The sequence below is a fragment of the Eptesicus fuscus genome, chromosome 20 (assembly GCF_027574615.1).
Source record: "Eptesicus fuscus isolate TK198812 chromosome 20, DD_ASM_mEF_20220401, whole genome shotgun sequence".
Taxonomy (NCBI): Eukaryota; Metazoa; Chordata; class Mammalia; order Chiroptera; family Vespertilionidae; genus Eptesicus; species Eptesicus fuscus.
This window is the reverse complement of record NC_072492.1, coordinates 19,477,748-19,493,112: the sequence shown is the minus strand read 5'-3', so window position 1 is coordinate 19,493,112 and position 15,365 is coordinate 19,477,748. Positions and strand designations below refer to the sequence as shown.

General features: G+C 36.5%; 1 protein-coding gene across 3 annotated transcripts in view; it reads left to right on the top strand.

The window, feature by feature from the left end:
* NLK (nemo like kinase) overlaps positions 1-15,365 on the top strand; it is a 139,816-nt gene that overhangs the window by 63,964 nt on the left and 60,487 nt on the right. For all 3 annotated transcript variants that reach the window (XM_054709546.1, XM_054709544.1, XM_054709545.1), the window contains exon 2: positions 8,910-9,039. In XM_054709546.1, coding sequence (XP_054565521.1) covers positions 8,910-9,039 — 130 coding nt within the window. The remainder of the gene's footprint in view (positions 1-8,909; positions 9,040-15,365) is intronic.

Here is a 15,365-nt window from a genome sequence, read left to right as displayed (position 1 = left end):
AATAAATATGTCAGCCTGATATTGGATGCATTGCCTGTACCTTACTCCTCCTTTTTTAAAAAAATATATTTTTATTGATTTCAGAGAGGAAAGGAGAGGGAGAGAGAGAGATGGAAACATCAATGATGAGAAAGAATCATTGATCGGCTGCCTCCTGCACACCCTTCTGGGGATCAAGCCCACAACCCGGGCATGTGCCCTTGACTGGAATCAAACCCGTGACCCTTCAGTCCGCAGGCCGATGCTCGATCCCCTGAGCCAAACCAGCTAGAGCCTTACTCCTTTATTAGCACCTCTAGGTGTCTCAGTACAAATCAGAATGGCCCAGTACTTGGCCTAGTACTATATCACCTGCTGGGATCATTGCTATTTCTATTTATTTAAACACATCGTTAGAGAATGTTTAAGTTCATATTTAACTCTTTCAGTTAAATATAGATGTTTTTTTTCTTATCAGTAGTGTTAGGCTATGAGGAAAAGAATGAACTATTTCACTGCTTTGGTTTAGGTACTGTCTAAGGCCTTTTTTTTTTCTTATAATTTCAGATTAACAAATTTGGGGGTCATTTTATAAGTATCTTTTTTAAAAAAGGGAAAGAATCTCTTACCCGACCAGCATGGGTCAGTGGTTGAGCGTCGATCTATGAACCAGGAGGTCATGGTTCGATTCCTGGGCAGGGCACATGCCCGGGTCGCTGGCTAGATCCCCAGTGGGGAGCATGCAGGAGGCAGCCAATCAATTATTTCTTCTCTCTCATTGATGTTTCTACCTCTCTCTTCCTCTTCCTTCCTCTCTGCAATCAATAAAAAAATATTTTTTTAAAAGAATCTCTTATACTGAGTGGCCAGATTATTATGATCTCTGAACGCATAATAATCTGGCCACTCAGTGTACTTACGTATAAGGGAAAGCTGGCAAATCTTGATATGTCAAAGGACCAGGAGATAGTGGCCCCCAGCCTCTGGTTAGTAAGTCCTCTGCTTCTTTCTAATTACCCACAATGCAGTTCTTATACATGGAAAAACCTTATTTTAAAATCCCAACTCTGTGGTCAGTCTACACTGAGTGGCCAGATTATTATGCGTTAAGAGATCATAATAATCTGGCAACTCAGTGTATGTGTAGAGCTAATTCAACAAATACCAAATTTGTATAAACATTTAAAAAAATCAGAAACTCCCAACCGATGGAAGAAATTAAATATAAAAGATGAGAATTTTTTTATGTATTTTTGGGTGGGCACAGGGATGCTTAGAAGATTTGTTCTCCTAAATAATATGCAGCTGGTAAATTATATCAAGAGTGTACACAAATTATAGCCTGTTAAAATTCTGATTAAAAAGACATAAAAAATAAATTACTGCCCTGACGGGTTTGGCTCAGTGGATAGAGCGTCGGCCTGCGGACTGAGGGGTCCCAGGTTCAATTCCGGTCGGGGGCTTGTGCCTTGGTTGCAGGCACATCCCCAGTGGGAGGCATGCATGAGGCAGCTGATTGATGTTTCTCTCTTATCGATGTTTCTGACTCTCTATCCCTCTCCCTTCCTCTCTGTAAAAAATCAATAAAATATTTTTTTTAAAAAAATAAATTACTTATTCCCTAATCTATAGTATCCTTGAACATATAACAAACACTAAATTACAAATAAAATTTTTTAGACTTTGTTGTCAGAAATTTTGCCTCATAGTTTGCTATTTTCTCAAGCAAATTTAATCTAAATACAAGTAAATATAACTTTTAAGGAAATGAATTTTAAAATGAACACGAAAGCAATAATCTAAATATTTAGAGTCTAGTTAGGTTCTATTATTGAGATATGTACTGTATTAGTACAGTTGACATAGTAATTGTACCAGGTGTACCAGTTAATAATGCGGATTTTTTTCAATAGATGGAGTTACACATATATTGATATATATATATATGTGTGTGTGTGTGTGTGTGATTTGATATGTATGCTATTTTGTTGTATTGACAGCAAGCTTCAAAACTTCATATGTCAAATTTGCTGAAGGTGTTAATATCATAGATATTTTTATGCTTAAAAATGTCGAATTTTGTGCAAAAAAAAGCATTTGCGGGAAGTTTTAATTCATTATTTTGAAGAAAAGTGCTGCTGAAAGTTATCGTATACTTCGGGAAGCTTATGGTGAACATGCTCCATCTCAAGATACTTATGAACGCTGTTTTAAACGCTTTAAAAGTGATGATTTCGATGTGAAAGACAAAGAATGTCCAGGTCAACCGAAAAAGTTTGAAGACCAACAGTTACAAGCATTATTGGGTGAAGATGTGTGTCATACTCAAAAACAACTCGCAGAAAGATTAAACATTGCTCAGCAAACAATTTCCGATCGTTTACAAAGCAATAGGAAAGATTTTAAAGGAAGGAAAATGGGTGCTACATCAACTGAACGAAAGACAAATGGAAAACCGAAAAGTCATCAGTAAAGTGATGCTTCAACGGCACGAAAGTTGTCTTTTTTGCATCAAATTGTGACTGGCGATGAAAAGTGGATTTATTTTGAGAATCCCAAAGGCACAAAATCATGGGTTGATCCAGGTCTACCATCAACATCGACTGCAAGGCCAAATCGATTCGGAAAGAAGACAATGCTCTGCGTTTGGTGGGATCAGGAAGGTGTGGTGTATTATGAGCTTCTAAAACCAGGTGAAACCGTTAACCCTTTGCACTCGCTTGCTTTTTTCTCAATTCCTTTATTCTACTCGGGATTTAATTTTTTAAATACCCCAGATTTTACAAAGCGTGGCAGTAGAATAAAAAACGAGTTTCTTTTCATACAAACTTATTTATTTGGACTTTTTTATATTTCAAATTATTGATACATTCAAAGAGTAATTTTAAACTCTATAATTTTTCATGCTGTGATATTTTTTGAAACATTCACCCACATGAAGACCTGGTTTACATTCACATGTTTCGCAAATATAAATCGTCTCTCTTCTTCCTCCTTTGATTTTTCTGTTAGAACAAACAACACAATCTTTGTGTTTTTTGTTAGGGTGAGGTGTGATTATATGGAGCTTTCCATCTAAACGTTGCTCTAAGTTAGTGGATAATAATCTACCCCTGGAAGTTAGTGTACCATCTCTGAATTCTCCAACAAGATCATGTACTAGTTTCCTAATAAATTTCACATGCTTTGTCCGTTTTTCATTTTTTCTTTTTTGGCATCAGTTGAGACGGCATTTACATTTTACTTGTCCTTTCATGCTAATGAAAACAAGTAAAGATACTGGAAAAATAGACAAAAACCCCCCTTCCCCCTGCGGTGAAACTACGTGTCGAGTGTGGCTCGACATACGAGCTGCTACCGATGCTAACTGTGTCAAGTCACACTCGACATCCTAGTGCAGAAGGTTAATACTGATCACGACCAACAACAAATAATCAATTTGAACCATGCTTTGATCATAAAATGACCAGAATGGACCAGAAGACATGGCAAAGTAATTTTGCTTCATGATAACGCACCATCACACACTTCAAACCCAGTTAAAGACACCTTAAAAGATCTTGCCTGGGAAGTATTAACCCACCCGCTGTATTCACCAGACCTTGCTCCTTCAAATTACCACTTGTTCCTATCGATGGCACACGCACTTTCTGAGCAGCACTTCAAAACATAGGAAGAAGTGGAAAATTGGATCTCTGAATGGTTTGCCTCAAAACAAGAAAAGTTCTATTGGGACAGATCCACAAATTACCTGAAAGATGGGGGAAATGTGTAGCTAGCGATGGACATTACTTTGAATAAAGCACTTTTTGATGTTTCTCTTGAAATTATCGTGTTTTCTTTGATTACAAAATCAACATTATTTGCCGGCACACCTGGTATGTTTAGCAAAAAATAGAAGATTACTGATTGCAAGCTTATTTGAATAGAATTAGAAGAATCTGATTTCTTAATCCAAGTGGAAGCATTCGCATTATAAGTTATTTGTTTGCAATATAAATTATTTATTTGCTTTGAATATAGTTAAAAACCTTATCTTGGAGATTCTTACTGAATAGTTATACTAATTTAAAGTTGTAACATTCTAGTTCGGCAATTTCCAACCTTTTTTATCTCATGGCACACATAAATTAATTGCTAAAATTCTGAGGCACACCAAAAAATAAAATTTTTGCCAACCTGACAACAAGAATTGGTATGATTTTGATTCATTCACACTGGATAGCTACTGTGTTTTGTCTGTTGACTTTTTTTTATTTGACAATCTAAGGGAAAGGAGGTCATTGCTCCTGACCAAATAGTCATGTATTGCATATTTTTTAAAATTCTTGCAGCTCACCAGTTAAAAATCACGGATCTAGTGTCTGGGAAAGTATCCCCAAAATAAGTTTCACTGTGTTTCCTTCCAACCCTTCTGCTTGTCAGTAATTTAAGCAGATTTGTGGCAATGGTCACAATTTCCTGGAAACAACATCAAAAATGACCACACCAGATCTAAAAAGCTTCCTGGTCTCCGTATTGTACTCTTTTGACTGACTCTGTATCTCTCTGAAGAATGGCTTGTGGATTCTCTGGCTGCTTAAAAAACAGTTGAACTTGTATTCTAGGTGTAGGGAAGGATTGATGCACTCTGAGCAGATGTAAGGAAGGATTCTTTTTCACAACCCTTAAAACTTTATTTTTAATTTAGTGTTTGTAGAATCAAACATTAATTTAAAACTTCGAAAGTATATATTGTTAGTATAACTCGAATGCCCATGAAGGTAATCAGATGAAATGACCGATACACTGTTTTATTTAGGGCATCTAGTATTTAGTAGAGAAAGTAAGTGACTGGTAAGTGAGTTGTTGTTTGAAGGCTCTTTTTTTTTCTGAAGGGAAGAAATTTGCCCTAAATGTTGTTCCTTATCTCTACCGCGGGAACTTCTAACAAGTGCAGTTGGAATAACCAGGGTATTTCAGCAGCAGAGAGACTAAGCACAAGGAAGCCTTTCAGTAACAAAGAAAATAAAAGAATTCCTGTGTAATAGGCTTCCTCACTTATCTGAGTTCTGTGGTGCTATTTGTGCTGAATTAAAGCATCTGCTACCTCAAGTTAAGAGAGAACAAACTCAACATGGCGTGAAATTACTGCACAGCCATTCACATTCATTAGGGTTATATTGTTACCAGCCACAGGCATGACTGACTTTTGCATGAATAATAAAATAAAAGGCTGCTTTGTGAATTTTACCTTAAAACAACAAGGCACAGTACTAACCTTGTAAGAGCAAATATTTTTCGTGCGGGTATTAAAATTATTAAAGTACCACTTAGCAGTCATAGTAATAATTGATTTAGGCAAAAATCATCAATGGGTACTAAAAGCAGTAGGTCAAATTGGATCAGTAAAAGAATATTTACACAGTTAAAGGGGGGGGGGGGGGAGAAATAGTAACTTTGCAGTGGAGAAACTTGACAGACACTTCATCCAAGTAATCAAAGTTAATCACCAGTAATGGGGAAAATTGGTATCGTGTGTCTCCTAATGTGATGCACTGAGAAGACACCACTTCTGTGTTATTCCGGTTTAAAATGCATAACCTGTACTAATCATGAGAAAACACCAGACAGACCCAAGTTAAGGAACAGTTTACAAAATACTGGCCTATACTCTTCAAAAATGGCAATATCATGAAAGACAAAGAAGTGCTAAGTAATCGGTCTTAGACTAAAGAAGATTCAAGAGACATTGGCAATTAAATGCAATGCGTGATCCAAAATTTTCCTTCCTTGCCATTTCATTGACATTTTTTCATTTCTAGTTTCTACCTACAGAGAGATATTTAAACAGAAAAAAATATATTTTTAATGGTCTGATTTAAATAGATTCAGTTTCCTTCCTATTTTACTTTTGTAGTTTATATGGATTTTAAGAAATGTTGTGGATCTTGGTTGTCTTTTTTTATTTAAATTTTTTATTGTTGACACTATTGCAGATGTTCCCCATTCCCTTCCCCCTTTGCCCACCTCCACCAAACCCCCCCCCCCCCCACCTTGGCCCTCACCACACTATTGTCTGTGTCCATGGGCTGTGCATATATGTTCTTTAGCTAATCCTTTATTCAGTCCCCCCCGACGCCCTTCCCCTCTGACATTTATCAGTCTGTTTCCATATATCCATGCCTCTGGTTCTGTTTTGTTTGTCAGTTTATGTGGTTCATTAGATTCCATGTGAGATCATTTGGTATTTGTCTTTCTCTGATGGGCTTATTTCACTTAGCATAATAATCTCCAGGTCCATATAAGTTCTTTAAATATTTTGAAGATGAACCCCTTATCAGACTGGCGAATATGTTCTCCCATACATTGGGTTCCATTTCATTTTGTTTGGTTGGTATTTTTTAAGAAACTGTCAAGAATGTTAGGTCTTCTGGGGGGTGGGGGCGGGGGCAGGCTGCAGGGGGTCAATGGGGGAAAAACATATGTAATACTTCCAACAATAAAGAATTATAAAAAATAAATAAGCTTCATTGGTGACTCAAAAAGAATGTTGGGTTTCTTAGCCTAGTGGGATTACTTTTCAAGCTATTAAAGAGTTAAAAATAATAATATTTAATTGTTTTGCCAAATATTCAATCAATAGAAGAAAGAAGAGTCTTCGTGCTATTTAAAAATACTAGAGTGTATCATTTAAGAGTTTTGTGAGCACTTGGGAAAGGAAGTAGTGGTCACGAAGATACTATGGTATTCATAAAGAAGTTTGGTATGGTTTTTAGATAGGTAGATAACAGGATTCCTTTATTTTCAGGAAAGCAATTTGATGAATGTCTGATTTCCTTGTGTACAAGGAAAATGGAGAAATAAACAGTGACTGTAGTTAATTAAATAATTCAATAACCATACCCAAGATTAATGATTAGATGTAAATCTCATGGTTTCTAGTGTTGTATCTGTTGCACAGATCTATTCTCAGTTCTATTCCTAAATTTTAATAGTTTAGGTAAAGGCATTGATGACATACAGGTCTAATTTTTTTTTAACTTTGATTTATTGATTTAAGAGAGAGAGACATCGATTTGTTGTTCCACTTATTTATGCATTCATTGGTTGATCTTTTTTTCTTTCCTTTTTTAAAATATATTTTTATTGAAGGGAAAGGAGAGAGAGATAGAAACATCAATGATAAGAGAGAATCATTGATCAGCTGCCTCCTGCACACCCCCCCCCCCATCCCCACTGGGGATTAAGACACAACTCAGGCATGTGCCCTTGACCAGAATCAAACCCAGAACCCTTCATTCCTCAGGCTGACGCTCCATCCATTGAGCCAAACCAGCAAGGGCCATTGGTAGATTCTTATATGTGCCCTGACCAGGGATTGAACCCATAATCTTGATGTAATTAGCACAATGCTCTAAACAACTAAGCTACCTGACCAGGGGCTACAGGTCAGATTTTTAAATGACACAAATCTGGAAGTGATACCCAAAGCATTGGATGACTGAAACGGGAACTGAAAGATAATGGTAGCTGGAAATGATTAGCAAAATAAACCTGACAGGAATCTATAATAATAAAAGCATAATATGCTAATTAGACCAGACATCCTTCCGGACAAAGCCAGGGCTGCGAGGGAAGCCCGTGCCGGCAGCCGGGGGAAGGAAGGCCTACTCTTGCACGAATTTCGTGCATCGGGCCTCTAGTGAATTATACAAGGACAAACATTCACAGATGATGGGTGAAAGGGAAGTAAAAGCTTTATGTTAATTTATGGAAAATCAATTTGCCAAATGGCCAATTGGCCATATTTACCAAATTTATTGATTAAAAAGAGAAAACACAACTATTTGTATCAATTATGTCCAGTGAGAAAAATGAAAACCACACAGTATTTTAAACATAGGGAAGGAATATACAGGGAATTGGTTTTACAGGTGTTAGAAGGCTAAATGAGTAAAAAGGGGGACTCTGAGCTATTAAAGAGATAGTAATTATAGGAAGCAGCTATCAAAGCAAGAGCTGAGAAACAAAAGAAAAGACCTTATCATAACCTAGAAGCTACAGCCGTAAGCTGGCACTTAGTCTTCTGATGAGGGGACACTCTTCAACTACTGGTGGTACTGAAATTTTGAAATCCTTATTACTAAAAGCTGTTTGTTTATATGAGAAACTAAAAGATATGTTAAACTAAATGTGATAACATCTGAATGAACATTCCATATTGAATTTGGTTCTGAAAATAAAGCATATAAAACTAATTTGACCTCACTTATGTTAATGTTCTATACCTTTTTCCTTCCATCTTTAAAATGGCTTTGCCACTAATAGTCCTCCCATTGCAGATGTATTGCTAAGTAACATCTCAGAAAGAGTAACTGTTTATAAAAATTTGGACAGGGATTAAAAATAAAGGAACAAAGTGGCACTCTCCCTCCAGGAAGCCCGCCCATGCCATCTCCTTTCCCCACAAGCACATAATCTCCTAAACTTCAAGAGCCCCGCAAGGCTTGCAACCAGGGGAGCAGTGGACAGTGGCAGCTCTGTCTAACCTGCTGAACCTGTGGAACCTGTCTCCATGGGCCCCTTTTCTCTCATTTCCCAGTGAGCCAAAGCAGCCCAGTCTAGGCTCTTCTGTTGCTTCTGCTATGCCCTTCCTGTTTCACTGTCCTAAGTGTGTTTTTGCTGCTGTCAATAAATTCTTGCTTGCTTTTCCGAAAATAAAGGAAAAAGCATGGCAAATGAATTGTGTCGACTAAACATGCCCTTTGATTATAGGTGTGTACTTTTTTAAATCTTCTTTCTCACTGGCACCTTAAGCATTATTAAGTGGATTTAATGTTGAGTTTTTAAGATAAAGATATTTGTCATGCTCTGAAACATTAAAGAATAAGGTTTGGAATTGATTTCTTTGTCTTTTTTCCCCTCTCCTCCAAATATTGCTTCTTTAGGTCAGTAACAGATCCAAGAGATGGAAAGAGAGTAGCACTCAAAAAGATGCCCAACGTCTTCCAGAATCTGGTCTCTTGCAAAAGGGTCTTCCGGGAATTGAAGATGTTGTGTTTTTTTAAACATGATAATGTAAGTGAAATTGGTGTTTGGGATAAACTATTTCCTAAGCATGCTTAATTGTATTAGTAAAGAGCAAAAGAGAGTTAAAAAAGAAATATGCAAGTTATTAAATGGGTTTGGAAACCTGAGACAAGTTAGATCCTTTTTGTGAACAATTAACTTATTTAAATTCTAAGACTCATTGACAGATAAATATTAATTGTTGTAAAGCAAATGGTAATATTTAACTGAGGGACAGTATTAATAGGTAGAGTATAATATGTAGTCTGGGTGATTTAAATGAAAATAATTGGTCCCTGATTTTAAATGCTTTATATTTATCCTTCATATTTCTAATCAGAGATTAAGTTAAAGATATAGGGAAGCAGTCACCTCTTAAAAAACAGCAATCTCTTAAAGTAACTTAGGTTAGCTTTTTTGTGGCTGTGTTTAAATTTGTTAAGTCTCATGGGCAAATAGAATCATTTTGTTTTGAAAGATAGCTTCACCTCATCTAATACTAAATTAAAAGTTTGATACATGTAAAATTTACCTGGGGGGTATTAGCATTGGACTCTTAGTTTTCAGTTTCATGTGAAAAGAAAAACTGCCTTGTATTCTGCATTTGGTATTCAACCTATAGTATTTTAATTGCTGAATTAAAATCTTTGTCAGAAAAATAGTAATAATTTCTTGTTGGCACAGGAACTTTTAGAACTTTTGCCAAAGTGTGGTTCTCTCTTTACGAGAGAAATTTGTGTAAGTTTAAAGTATTTGGTAAAACTAGGAATATCAAACTTACTTGAAACTCCTTAATTTGACATATTTTGTTGATTGATTACTCCCCTTGAAATCTTCCTTGATCTTTTTTTTTTCTTAGTTATTGCTATCTTTTAGTCAATTGGAACTGCTTAGCAATGTGTTTGTTTCAGTAACTTTAAAAATATCACTCATTTCTGTTTTATGACTTGTCCCTCAAATTTTGAAAGTGATTTAGAATGATATCTGATGCTTGCTTAGTTTTTGCCTGAGTACCACCCTAGCATCAAAGAGTACAAACCTTATGTATGTTTTTTTCAGACACTCAAGTAAAGGTATTCATAGTGAAGAAATATTTTGAAGGTGGCATCAGAAATTTGCTTATTAGGGCTTTCAATAGTTTATTATATTCAGCTCTATCTTTTATAAAGGAGGGACATATATTTTTTTCTTTGTAAAGAAAAAAATATATATATATATAAAGGAGGGATGGTGTAATAGACTACTGCTGGTATTTTTTCTCATGACTTATTCCTATAGAGTAACTAATTAAGTCACATAGATAGTGTTAGAATGAGTTGTGTAAGAAAAGAAACAGAGTTCTTGAAAATCACACTTATTAAAACACAACAACCACTGTCTCAAGCTCCTAATAAGCTCTGTCATAAGAGACTGCTTATGACTTCTGTGGGAATATTCAAAAGTGAAGCAGATGGTTGGAAATGAAGATGGCAGAGCACCACTGTTTTATACGTAATGAATTTATGTTATGCTCTGCAATTTATCTCCAGAAGCATCTCAGGGCCAGCATACCTGGTATGTGTGGAATGTCTAAGAGGCAACTGGTTTTTTATATAGTTAAGGTAACAGATATTTATTAATTGTGTCCTGTTTATAGAGTACAGTGCTAGGTCGTGTGGAGGGTACAAAAAAAATTTTTTTAATGGTCTTTTTTTTTTTAGTGGAGTGGCCCAGGTGTTTAATAATACTTGTTATCATGTCTCAGGGAGTATGCTAGATGTTTTACATACATTAATTCATTTAATCCTTAAAATTTTTTGTCACATAAGGCTTGTTATCCCTACTTTTACAGAGGAGTAAACCAAAGCTTAGAATTAAGTAACTTGTCCAAGGTGAAGGTAACACAGGATGGGAGTCTAAATCTGTCGTGCTTCAGAGCCCTTGTTCACTAATTTGGTAAACTTTTATTGTACACATACTATATTCCTAAACTACATTAGCTTCTAGGGGTTCTGCCTTCAAGGAGTTTAGTAATGTGATAAGTACTGTGATAATGGTGCTGTGGTAGGGCTGCCTGCATGGTTAAACATTAATACAGAACAGTTTGTGTCCTATTCATACCACACAGCTGGGAAACCAAACCTACAAGTATTTTAGAATCACCAGTGAACCTTAAAAATGCAGAGATTCATGGGTCTCATCCACACCACCTAAATTGGAATCTCCGGGTGAATATTAAGGAGAAGGGACAAATTGTTGTGTGGACTTAGAGGCTTAAAGATACTTTAAATATGGAGAAGGTAAACCTTAAGATGAGTCTTTTGAGATTAAGATTTGATTAATAGAAGGTGAAGAAAGGAATGTCATGATGAAAATGACATTTAGAAAGATTAACCTGTCTGTCGTAGGAAGGTTGGATTTTAATCTGGATGTTTTTTGTATGTCAAAGAATAGCTACAAAGCCCCTAGGAGGGCTTTGAATTTCCTTTTGAACAGAGCCTACAAAGTCACTATATCAATTCATTGACTTCAGTTGATCTGACTGACTGAGATACACACATATGCACACAATCTTTCATTTTTCCTTAATGTACAGGTTGTTTTTCATCTTAAAGGATAGGTTTACCTTGATATAGTAACTTAGGGAAACAGAAATGGGTTTAACTTTGTAAAGATTGATGGTGTTTAGGCTTATCTCTAGTGTCTAGTCAGAATCTGAGCTATTATAAAATCTGACAAAATATTCTTCACTTTAGCCCGGCTGGCATGACTCAGTGGTTGAGCATCAACCTATGAACCAGGATGTCACGGTTCAATTCTTGGTCAGGGTACATGCCCAGGTTGCAGGCTCGATCTCCAGTACTGGGGGCATGTAGGAGGCAGTGATTGTCTCTCATCATTGATGTTTCTATTTCTCTCTCCCTCTCTTCCTCTCTGAAATCAATTATTTTATATATATATATATATTCTTCACTTTATCCATCCATGCTCTTGTGCATGCTTGTACACACACTCATTTGTCATATCATCATGAAAAAAAGGTTTTCCTTTTTTTTTTCAATCTTGTACTCCTTTGAGAATCTGATGAAAGCTATGAATCCTTTCTAGGAAAAATGTACACACACACACACACACACACACAATTTTATGTCATTTTAGGCTTTTACTTGTTCTCTGAAGCCCGTTCAGAGCCCCCTCACACCCATTGATTCCTGCAAAGAATCCCTATAATACAAGTCTTGGGCTTTTTTTATTTTATTTTTTGTCCTTGGGTAATACCACCAAACACACAGTAGGCAGTCTATTTGAAGAGTAAGTGAATGAATGAAAGTTACAGAAAAAGATAAATCTCTGGGTCTAGAATGATAACCTCAGTGATTTCTCTCTTGGAGACACTTTTTCCCAATCTTTTCGTTCTGGAGTACTCTTGAGAAGAGTGAAGAATGCAAAGAGGAGATAGTGGAGACAAAGAAAGATCATTCGTTTTCCTTTGTATAGTCTAACCCAGTGGTCGGCAAACTGCGGCTCACGAGCCACATGCGGCTCTTTGACCCCTTGAGTGTGGCTCTTCCACAAAATACCACACGCGGGCGCGCACGTACAATGCGATTGAAACTTCGTGGCCCATGCGCAGAAGTCGGTTTTCGGCTCTCAAAAGAAATTTCAATCGTTGTACTGTTGATATTTGGCTCCGTTGACTAATGAGTTTGCCGACCACTGGTCTAACCTAACTCAAACAAAGCCTCTTTGGGTTCACAAGTAGGTTGCCTTCCTGTGTGTCATTATTTGTTGTGCTGTAGGTGGAGGTGTACGCCCTTCAGTTCTGGAAAATTTTCTCCATTTCCTGTTCTCTCTTGAATTTTGATTAAGCCTAGCATCTGTTAAATCCAGAGAGAACAGGATTTATCCTCTGATTTTCTTCTCTCTTCTCTCTTACTGTCTTTTTCTATTTTTTGAGAGATTTTTATCTTCCAGCTCTTCTCTGAAATTGTTTTTAAAATGCTATTTTTTAATTCTCAACTCTTATTGTTGTTTGTTCAATCTTTCATTGTGGTGTCTTTTCAAGGATAGTTGAGGTCAACAACACCATCAATCAACTAGATATAACTGACACCTATAGACTGCCTCCACAGCTGCAAAATACACATTTTCCTGAAGCTCACATGGAACAGTTGCCAAGATAGACCACATTCTGAGCCATAGAAAATACTTTAACAAACTTAATAGAATAGAAATTATACAATGTCTACTGTCAGACCAAAATGAAATTAACTGAAAAATTCAATTTTATGTAGATGTTCATTTCCCCAAAACTGATCTATATATAGATTCAGTGGGTTCCATTCACAATCTCAAAGGGTTTTTACTGGTGGAACTTGACAAGCTAATTCTAAAATCTACATGGAAGTACAAGGACCAAGAATAGCTCATAGGGGATCAGACACAGGGGTAGACAAAATAACCAGTGGGGCAAATAGAAAAATAAGTTGTGTTATATTCAAAGGATCACTATATAGCAAGGAGAAGGAATGCACACATTAATTTGGACAAATCTCAGAAACATCGAGTGAAAAAGCAAGTCACAAAAGAATAAACACGGTATGATTCCATTTACATAAAATTCAGAAACATGCAAAACCAATACAAACGTAATAAAATTACAAAGCAAAGAGAGTGATTAAGATAGCCGTGTGTCCTCTACCAGGGAGGGGCACACCTACCCAATGACCCAGCAGTTCTACTCCTTGGTATACGCAAGACAAATGATTACATATACCCACCAAATTGACCTGTACGTGAATGTTCATAGCCGTTTTATTCATAATACCTAGAAATTGGGAAACATCGCAAATGTTTGTCAGCAGTATCCTGGATAAGTACATTGTGTTGTATTCCATTCATATAATGATGTACTCTACATTAGTAAAAAGGATGGCCGAAACCGGTTTGGCTCAGTGGATAGAGTGTCGGCCTGTGGACTCAAGGGTCCCATGTTCGATTCTGGTCAAGGGCATATACCTTGGTTGCGGGCACATCCCCAGTAGAGGGTGTGTAAGAGGCAGCTGATCGATGTTTCTCTCTCATCGAAGTTTCTAACTCTCTATCCCTCTCTCTTCCTCTCTGTAAAAAATCAATAAAATATATTTTAAAAATAAAAAATAAAAAGGATGAACCACCGATCCACATCAACATGGATGTGTGGTTAATGGGCATGCTTTCCCCAAAATGAGCTGGATATTCAATGTCATCCAAACCATGAATCTCACAGGTATACCAGTAAGTGAAAGAAGCTATACACAAAAGACTCTGTGATTCAATTTATGTAAGTTCCAGAACAGACAAAACAAATCTGTGGTGGTAGAAATGAGAATAGTGGTAACCTCTGAGCAGGAATGGTTTTGACAGGAAAGAGGCAAAGGGGCCTTCTGGGTTGTTGAAATGCTTAAATTCTTGATCTGGATTTTAACCATGGAATAAAAATGTGTCCCATTACACATTCTGTGTGGGTAAAAAGAAATTGAATTACTGTTCACTTAGGATTTGTATACTTTACTATATCTTACAACTCTATAAAAATAATAGTAATAATATAGTTTCTGCCTTAAAGAACTTAAAATCTATTAGGGGTGGAGGGATGGAGAGAATGAGGAAGAAGTAGCTCCTTTGCTAAACATGGGATTTAACTCAATTGTGTGAACAGCTAACCATGTAGTCTTTTTTGTTAATCCTCACCTGAGAATATTTTTTCCATTGCTTTTCAGAAAGTGGGGGGTGGGAGGGTAGCAGTGGGTGGTGAGAAAGAGAGAAACATTGATGTGAGAGACACATTGATGGGTTGCCTGCTGCACGTGCCCCAACTGGGGGCAGAGAGCAAACCCACAACCCAGGTACATACCCTTGACCAGGAATCGAACCTGAGACCCTTTTATGCGCTGGCCTCTGCTCTAACCAGGGAACAACACCCGCCAGAGCAAAATTTCTAGTCTTTATATTTAGGATTGAGATTATTCACAACAATTGTTTTATTGATAAAGGGCTAACTAAAAAAATAAAAATTAAAAACCTAAGCCGTTTACTCATTAAGTAACCAATTTCTATGACTCGCCTAACATTCAGAGGTTAAAATTCTAAACAACGACTATCATAATGAGCTTTTGTCCAGTTCATAAGCGATTTGAGAAATATGCTGAAACACTGTTTGGTAATGATTATTATTTAAGCTTTCATTTGTTTTTTAATTTAAAAAGTATGCCTACTTTTTTTGTATTTGAGATCCTTTGAAGGGTTGTTGGTATTTTGGGATACTTTAACTCTTAAGCATCCTCCTCTATTTACAAGATAAGGTTAATCTGACA